Genomic DNA, 9,154 nt, shown 5'->3' on the forward strand with positions numbered 1-9,154 from the left:
ATACGACGAGCCTTGACACTACGGAATGGATTCCGTCGCAAAAATATAAAATTCCGTCGCAAAACGTGATTTGCGACAGAATTTCGGGTTTTCGCGACGGAATTTTTCCGTCGCAAATTGCGCTTTTTCTTGTAGTGGTCTAGGTGTTCTTCCCATGTCTCTTGAAAGTCTAATACACGGGCTCTTAGCATGTCTTCGAGAGTCTGAATGGTTCTCTCGGTTTGGCCGTCGGTGGTGGGGTGGAATGCCGTGCTTAGTTTTAGTTGTGTCCCCAAAGCCGATTGCAGTGATTTCCAGAATTGTGAGAGGAACCTGGAGTCTCTATCGGACACAATGTTTCGGGAAATTCCGTGGTATTTCACCACTCGGTTTAGGTAGGCTTGGGCCAGTTTTGTCATCGTCCATGTTTCCTTCAAGGCAATGAATCGCGCCGTTTTGGTTAATCGGTCCACTATGACCCAGATTTTATCCTTGCCGGTTTTTGTTGGGGGTAACCCTCCGACGAAGTCCATGGATATGGAATCCCACTTTCCTTGTGGTATCTCAAGGGGTTGTACGAGCCCCTTGGGTTTGCATCGTTCGGCCTTCACCCTTTGGCAGTTCAGGCATTTGGCCACGATATCCGCGACTTCCTTTTTCATGTTGGGCCACAAAAACGACCTCTCCACCTCTTGGTATAGTTTGTCACCCCCTGGGTGAACCGAGTATGGGGTGTTGTGTCCTTCCTCCAGGATTTGTTGTTTTAAGTGGGGATGCGTCGTGGGCACGCACCACCTACCTTGGTAGCAGAGACTGCCATCTTCGTGTATTTCGAAGGGTCCTTCTTTCCCTTGGGTTAGGTCGAGGCGGATTTTATCTAGTTCCGGATCCTGTTGTTGTCCTATTTTGATTTCTTCGAAGAGTGTGGGTATGATTTGTGTGTTGAATAGGTGGATCTCGGGGTGGGTTTGGTTTTGCTCTATTACTTCCAAGTTCAGCTTCTGGAAGTCTTTGTACAGCTGGTCGGGTAGGATCCAGGTGGCGTTGAGGGAGTGCTTAGCCTTCCTGCTTAAGGCGTCTGCCACTATGTTAGCTTTTCCCTCGTGGTACTGGATGTCCAGGTCGTAGTCTTTTATGAGTTCTAGCCACCTTCGTTGTCTCATGTTAAGGTCTTTCTGGGTGAAAATGTACTTTATGCTTTTATGGTCCGTGTAGATCCTACATTGCACTCCGTATAGGTAGTGCCTCCAAATTTTCAGTGCGAATACGATAGCGGCTAGCTCGAGGTCATGGGTGGGGTAATTTTCTTCGTGGGTTTTGAGTTGCCTTGATGCGTATGCTATTACCCTAACGTTTTGCATTAGCGCGCACCCCAACCCCTTTTTGGACGCGTCACTGAAGACCTCGAACCCATCCACCCCGGAGGGGATGGCTAGTACGGGCGTCGTGGTTAGTTTATCCTTCAATTCCTGAAAGGCCGTGATGCAGTAGTCGTTCCATCGGAAGGGGGTCTCCTTTTTCATGAGTTTGATGAGAGGTTGAGCTATTTTAGTAAAGTCGGGTACAAACCTCCTGTAGTAACCAGCCAAGCCTAGGAAGCTTCGGACCTCTGACAGTGAGCTGGGTGTGGTCTATTCCTTAACGGCATGGACCTTGGCGGGGTCCACCTTAATTCCCTCTTTGGTTATCACGTGGCCCAGGAAGGCCACGTTGTCTTTCCAGAATTCGCATTTGGAGAACTTGGCGTATAGTTGGTGTTCTCTTAGAGTTTGCAAGGTTATGCGGATGTGCCTTTCATGTTTTTCCTTGTTTCGGGAGTAGACTAGGATGTCTTCAGTGAATACAATGACGAAGTCATCCAGGTGGGGTCGGAATACTCGGTTCATGAGGTCCATGAATATGGCGGGTGAGTTGGTGAGTCCGAAGGGCATTACTGTAAATTCGTAGTGGCCGTAGCGTGTCTGGAAGGCCGTTTTCTGAATGTCTGGTTTGGCCACTTGTATTTGGTGATATCCGGATCTTAGGTCAATTTTCGAGAACACCCCTGCCCCTTTTAGCTGATCGAACAAGTCATCAATTCGGGGAAGGGGGTACCTGTTCTTTATTGTGACTTGATTAAGTTCCCTGTAGTCAATGCACAGGCGCATGATCCCATCTTTCTTTTTAACGAATAGTACTGGTGCTCCCTATGGGGAGGTGCTGGGGCAGATGTAACCTTTATCTAGTAGTTCCTGAAGTTGCGTTTTCAGTTCCTTCATTTCTTTTGGTGCTAGCCTGTATGGTAGTTTAGAGATCGGGGCAGCGCCAGGTACGAGGTCTATTGTGAACTCAACTTCCCTGGCCAGGGGTGCCCCGGGGATCTCGTCTGGGAAGACGTCGGCGAATTCGTTTACTACTGGAATGGTTTGTGGTTCGGGTGTTTTGGTGTTGAGGTCTTCGACCGAGCATAGGAAGGCCTCGCTTCCTTGGTGTAGGTATTTCTTTATCTTCACCATGTTTACAAGTTTGATCTCTGGACCCTGGCGAGTCCCATGGTACGACACCCTTTTACCGTTTGGTCCCCGTAGGACCACTTTTTGTTCTCCGCATAGGATTTGTGCTTGGAATTTCCCTAGCCAGTCCATGTCCAAGATCACTTGTACCCCATCCAGTCTGAATTGTATTAAGTTGCTGGGAAATTCCACTCCTTGGATGGTGATCATTATGTTCTCGTACATGCGGTCGCACTTCATGATTTCGCCGGAGGCCACCTTGACCTGGAGTCGGACTTTAGTGCTGGTGTTAAGGCCGAGTTGAGTGGCGAATTCGGTTGCTATAAATGAGTTGGTAGCCCCTGAATCAAATAGTATAGTGGCGGAGGTGGCGTGTACTAGGAAGGTTCCGGAGACTATGTTGTTGTCTCCGACCCTGGCTTTGCTTAGGGTAAGGATTCTTCCTTGAATGGTTGGCGTTGCGATCTTGTGGGGTGAGACGGTCCTGGGGTTTTTAGGCCCTCGTGGGGGAATTGTGTGACTCCCCTTAGGTTTCCTTTTATATCCCAGGTATGTCTCCCGGGATTGGTTTGATACTTGTTGTAGTTGGAATGCCTTGGCATAGGCTTCCCCGAGGGTTCTTGGTTCTTGTGCGGCCAGGGCTTTCTGGTGTCCAGGATCAAGGCCTGTTATGAACTTCTTGACCTTGATCTCCTCGGTGGGTACTAGCTCGGGGGTGAGGTGAGCCAATCTGCGGAATTGCTGGTAGTATTCCGCGATCGGGGCTGCCCCTTGTTTTAGGTGGAGGAACTCTTCGTATATGGCGGCTTTTAGATGGTTGGGGTAGAATTGTTCTCGTAGTCGCGTTTTTAGGGTTTCCCAGTCGAATTCGGGGCCTTGTTCGTATGTGGGTCTTTCGTGAGCCCACCAGGTGTCGGCCTCATGTCTGAAGTAGAAGGAGGCTATTCTTACTTGGTGATTTTCCGGGCATCTGGTTGCCCTGAATATCTTGTCAAAAGTCCCGATCCATTCCTCGAGGGTCGTGGGGTTTTCGTTCCCCGAGAAGATGGGTGGTTGGTGTGCCGAGACTTGGTGGTGGATTTCCAAGTTCTCGTTTGTTGGTGATGGCTGGGGAACGGTAGCGCTTAGTGCCTGGGCAATTTGGACCAGGCGTTGCAGATTCTGAGTCAAGAATTCCTGGGTGGGGAGTTTCGATGTCCCTGCCTGTTTCCTTTTTGGCGTCATCCTGGTGTTCATAGGTCGATGTTATTTTGCATTCTTACCTTGATGCGATAAGCGGAGGGGGAGTTTTCTTTAAATAAGTGAGGGAGGGTTATGTGTAGGTTTCACAGTCTCACCGCACGTCCTAAGGTTCCTGAGTCCTATGTTCCTAAATACTTAAAGTTCAAGCCTATTGTCTCAAAGTCTAGTCTTAAGAGTCTTATCCTAGGGTCAAACTTAGGCTCCGATACCAACTGTAACACCCCGAAATTTTTAAACTTTTGAAGCTTATATAATAAAGGTAAATTCTCATTAAATCCCAAAACATAATATAAAGAGTATGGGGTGCTATGCCACACCTGAGCTAGAGAACTCAGGTGCACAGGCTAACTAACTAATATCCTCAATAATGTAAATGCATAAGCATGGCACGCAGGCCGAAAAGAAACTATCTACTACTACGCTCCAAGACTCTAGCGCGCTCCAGTGTCTACTCCTCTGTGCCTGAAAGCCAAATATATCTGTTCAGCGAGAGATGCTGGTAACCCACTCCAACGTGTTGAAATACAATACATATAGGCATATATATAGATATAAGAAAAAACCATTTCGAAGCATGAAGATATATCCTAAGAGACTCTAGCTTTTAAAACGGGGAATAGACTCCACAGATAGGGATAAGCACAGTCAACAGTCACATAATTCACAAGCACAGGGAACGGACTCGACAGATAGAGATAAGCACAGCCAATAGTCATAACCAAGCATATACGGTTTACTAGCATGTATCCTATGGTCACACTTTCATAACATTCGTAACATCAAACCATCCATATCTCACCACATAGCACACTTTGTTGGCGCCACAGGACCAATCGCATGCCCATACATTAGGGTCAGCGCATATAGCTCTGACACGGCCCCGCAGCACCCTGCCCCGTATCGCAACACGGAGGGGTCGATCGCAACCGACCGATGAACCGCAGCTCATCATAATGTTTGATCGCAACCAAACAGTGGACCGCAGCCCAAGAGTAGTCATCTGACCGCAGCCAGGAATATGAACCGCAGCTCATGTAAAATGTTTGATCGCAACCAAACGGTGGACCGCAGACCGAGAGTGTAAATCTGACCGCAGCCAGCTTCTGAACCGCAGCTCAGGAATAACCAATTTGATCGCAACCAAATTGGGGTATCATGCACACATAACACATAGCAAACACATGCAACCCATATTAACACATTGGGAAAGGGGAGAAAACGTATAACGAAACCTATGCGTGGTCATCCACATACTAGGAATAATCCTAAGGGGTTCATACTTCTTTTACCTAGGCCAACGAGATACCAATTCAACTAGCATGCGATATATAAGACTCATTTATCCTACGAACGGTACCCGAAACATCAAACTAGACTTAGGCATGATAAACGGAGTCCGTTGGGACACCACGGGGGTCGGGGGAACATCAAACGGGGAAGCTGGGATCCCGAAGTGGGAGAATTTCCAGCGGGTAGCCGGTGAGTGAAGGGTCACCCGCCGGCGACGGATTTCCGGGCAACGGGTGCCCGGCGGCCAGTCGCCTGCCCGCTGCCGGCGACATCAAAACTTGCCGCGGGTAGGTGGTGTAACACCCCGAAATTTTCGAAAACTTTTGAGACTTATATAATAAAGGCAAATTCTCATTAAATCCAAAACATAACATAAGAGTATGGGGTGCTATGCCACACCCGAGCTAGAGAACTCAGGTGCACAGGCTAAATTCTAAAACCTCAATCAGTATCAATACAAAATCATGGCACGCAGGCCGGAAGGGAAAACTATCTAATCTACGCCCCAAGCTTCTAGCGCGCTCCAGTGATCTACTCGTCAGTGCCTGAAAGCCAAATATATCTGTTCAGCGAGAGATGCTGGTAACCCACTCCAACGCGTTGAAATACAATACATATAGATATATACAGAGATATACGAAAAACCATTTCGAAGAATGAAGATGTATCCTAAGAGACTCTAGCTTTCAAAATAGGGAATAGACTCGACAGATAGGGATACGCACAGTCAACAGTTATACCATGCATATACAGTTTTCCAGCATAGAGAACAGGCACGATAGATAGAGACAAGCACATAACATAGCATATACAGTTGCTAGCATAAATCCTATAGTCACGTTCTCAAAACACACATAACAACACCCCTTATCCATATCTCATCACATAAACACACTTTTTTGGCGCCAGAGGACCAATCGCATGCCCATACATGAGGGTCAGCGCATATAACTCTGTAAATTCGTAGTGGCCGTAGCGTGTCCGGAAGGCCGTTTTCTGAATGTCTGGTTTGGCCACTTGTATTTGGTGATATCCGGATCTTAGGTCAATTTTTGAGAACACCCCTGCCCCCTTAAGTTGGTCAAATAAGTCATCGATCCGGGGAAGGGGGTACCTATTCTTTATTGTGACTTGGTTAAGTTCCCTGTAGTCGATGCACAGGCGCATGCTCCCATCTTTCTTTTTAACGAATAGTACTGGTGCTCCCCATGGGGAGGTGCTGGGGCTAGGGGTGGAAATAGGCCAGGCCGAGCCAAGCTTTTTAAAATTAGGCCTGGGCCTGTTAGGAAAACTTAAAGCCTGGGCCTGGGCCTAGGCCTGTATGTAGGCTTTTTTTTAGGCTCAAGCCTGAGCCTACAGTAGGCCTGGCCTGGCCTGAAGCCTTTTTAAAAGCCTATTTAGTAAAAAGGCTTCAAAATAGGTTCTAAATAGGCTTTTAGTCTATTTAAATAGGCTCAAAGCCTATTTAAAGCCTACATTTTAAAGCCTTTTAAATATTATATATATATGAATATACCTATAAAAAAATAATTATATTATTAAGTTACAATCAAGTGAATCAACCAATATTCATAAATGACAAAACTAAGTTCATATTTTATAATAAAATGTCAAACAACACCTACAAGTTTAATAAGTACGAGTTCATAATACAAAAACCATACAAGTTTGATAACATCAAGTCTACATGTCCATAATACAAAAGTCCATCACAAATTCACAACTCACAAGTTTAACAACAACAGAAATCATAAGTTCACAATACAAACATGAAACATTAAACATAATAACAACAATAGCATTCAAACATAAAATGAAACAAGTCATGGCTTCAACATAATCTCCTGTTGTCCAGAATCTCCCTACACAATGAAAAAAATTGAGAATAAATAATGAAGTCAATTACAAGTTCAAGTTCTCATAATTAAAGTAACAAGCAGTAATATAAAATAATATAAAATATTAAAGTAACAAGTACATTCTTACCTTTTGTTTTTTCTTCAGCCCGTACTTGTTACGAAGCCAATCCCCACCACAAATAAGAGCTTCAATAGATTCCTCATTTAAGCTAGCACGATATTCATCAATGACTCTTCCCCCGGCACTAAATGTGGATTCAGATGCCACACTTGAAATAGGAACAGCTAGTATATCAGAAGCCATCTTTGATAAAACTTTAAACTTTGGACTATTATTTTTCCACCACGCCAAGGTACAAAAGGATGAAGTAGAAGAAGGAATAAAAAGATTTTCCTCAAGATAAGCCTCCAACTCTGATTTCGTAAGAGGAATTGATTGACTTTGGTAGACCATACTCAATAATTCTTGCATCCCTTTATCCATTTGTTGTCCACCATCAACCAGAGTGCTGCTTTCAACATTGACTTCACTATGTCCACTAGTAGAAGAAGCATCTTGACTATACAAGTTCACATAATCAAGATATAAATCTTCTAATGCCCTTTTCACCTTCTCCACATTCTTTTCAACATCACTTGGTGTTTTATACAATAAGGGAAAAGTTATCTTAATACCATTTAATTTCATCCTTGGATCTAAAACACATGCAATAGACATTAACAAATTACACTCCCCCCAATATTTGTCAAATTTTGCTTTCATAGGTTTTGCCATCTCACGCATGAACATGTCAAAACACTCAGCTGCATTATCAATAACCTTTTTCACCCTTTGAATTTCAGCAAGATACAAGTTAGAAGTAGGGTAATCACTACCTGAGATGACATGAGTTGCATCATTAAAAACCTCCAAAAGTTTACAAACCTTCTCAATCTTGTCCCAATCCTCAAATGATGGTGCATACTTATAATGGGGCTCTTTTTCATTGTAATCTGAAAATGCATGCTTAAATTTACTTGCAGTACACAACATCAAGAATGTGGAGTTCCATCTTGTTGGACAATCAAGAATAAGTTTCCTTTCTTTCAATCCTTTTAATTCAACAACTTCATGGAATGACTTTAGCCTTGCATCTGAAGAATTTATAAATTTCACACTTTCACGAACATTATGAATGACATCTTTAATAGTGTTAAGGCCATCTTGCACCAACAAATTCAAAATGTGAGCACAACATCTAACATGAAAAAGTTGACCATCAAGTACTAACTTACTGCTCAATGACATGTTTTCTTTCAAACTTCTAACACAAGAGTCATTGTAAGATGCATTGTCAACAGTTACTGAGAATATTTTATTCTCAATGCCCCATCCTCTCAAACACTTGAAAATAGCATTTGCTATATCTGTTCCTCGTCGAGGAGGAGGCACTTTGACAAAATTCAAAACTCTCTTCTGAAGGTTCCAACTTGCATCAACAAAATGACCTGTCACAACCATGTACTCAACTACTTGGTGACTTGACTTCCACATGTCTGTTGTAATGCTAACCTTACTCACATTATTCAAAATCCTTTTCAAAGTATTCTTTTCAGCTTCATACAATTGCAAACAATCACTTCTTGTTGTTTTACGACTGACTCTTCTAAAATTTGGATTTGCATATTCAAAAGCCCACATGAACATGTCATCCTCTACGATGCTAAATGGTCGCTCATGCACCATAATTCCACTAGCAATAATCTCTCTCATCTTTTCATTGGAGTATTTAGCATTAGGAACAATAAAGGGATTACCACCACATTCACTAGGCGGCCGAAATTGTATCGTTGTTTGTTTATTTTCTCGAGAGATATGCAACTTCCGTTGCAGGCAAATCTCTGAGTGCCTCTTAAGATGGCTAGTGCTTGCACCCTTTCCACCAGTAGAGTATTTTTCCTTACAATACAAACACACTGCTTTCTTTGTACCATTAGCAAGTTCAATTTCTTCAAAATCATTCCATACCGGAGATGTTTTTTTCCGCTTTTTTGTTAAGATTGAATCATTATCAACCCTATTGACTTCTTCAGAATTGTTACTTTCAATTGGTTGACTTGAAGAAATTGATGGAGTTGTAGTTGTAACTTGCACATTCACTTCTTCAGGAATAGATTCATTTGTATTGTTACTTGTCATCCTATATAATTTTATAATTATTCAGCCATTAAAACACATAAACAAAGTAACATCTAAGTATCTAATATTAATTATTATAAACAACTAAACTATAAACTTTATAGTAATAAACT

At 43.4% G+C, this 9,154-nt stretch overlaps 1 protein-coding gene across 1 annotated transcript; it reads right to left on the reverse strand.

The window, feature by feature from the left end:
- Positions 1-6,694: 6,694 nt before the first annotated feature.
- Positions 6,695-7,612, reverse strand: LOC109154719 (zinc finger BED domain-containing protein RICESLEEPER 2-like). Its single transcript, XM_019302451.1, has 2 exons — positions 6,990-7,612; positions 6,695-6,865 (listed from the first exon to the last, which is right to left on the reverse strand). Exons 1-2 carry the CDS (start codon positions 7,578-7,580, stop codon positions 6,827-6,829), a joined length of 630 nt encoding a protein of 209 aa, XP_019157996.1. The 5' UTR covers positions 7,581-7,612; the 3' UTR covers positions 6,695-6,826.
- Positions 7,613-9,154: the final 1,542 nt, after the last annotated feature.

Source organism: Ipomoea nil, unplaced genomic scaffold (genome assembly GCF_001879475.1).
Source record: "Ipomoea nil cultivar Tokyo-kokei standard unplaced genomic scaffold, Asagao_1.1 scaffold2653, whole genome shotgun sequence".
Lineage (NCBI taxonomy): Eukaryota > Viridiplantae > Streptophyta > Magnoliopsida > Solanales > Convolvulaceae > Ipomoea > Ipomoea nil.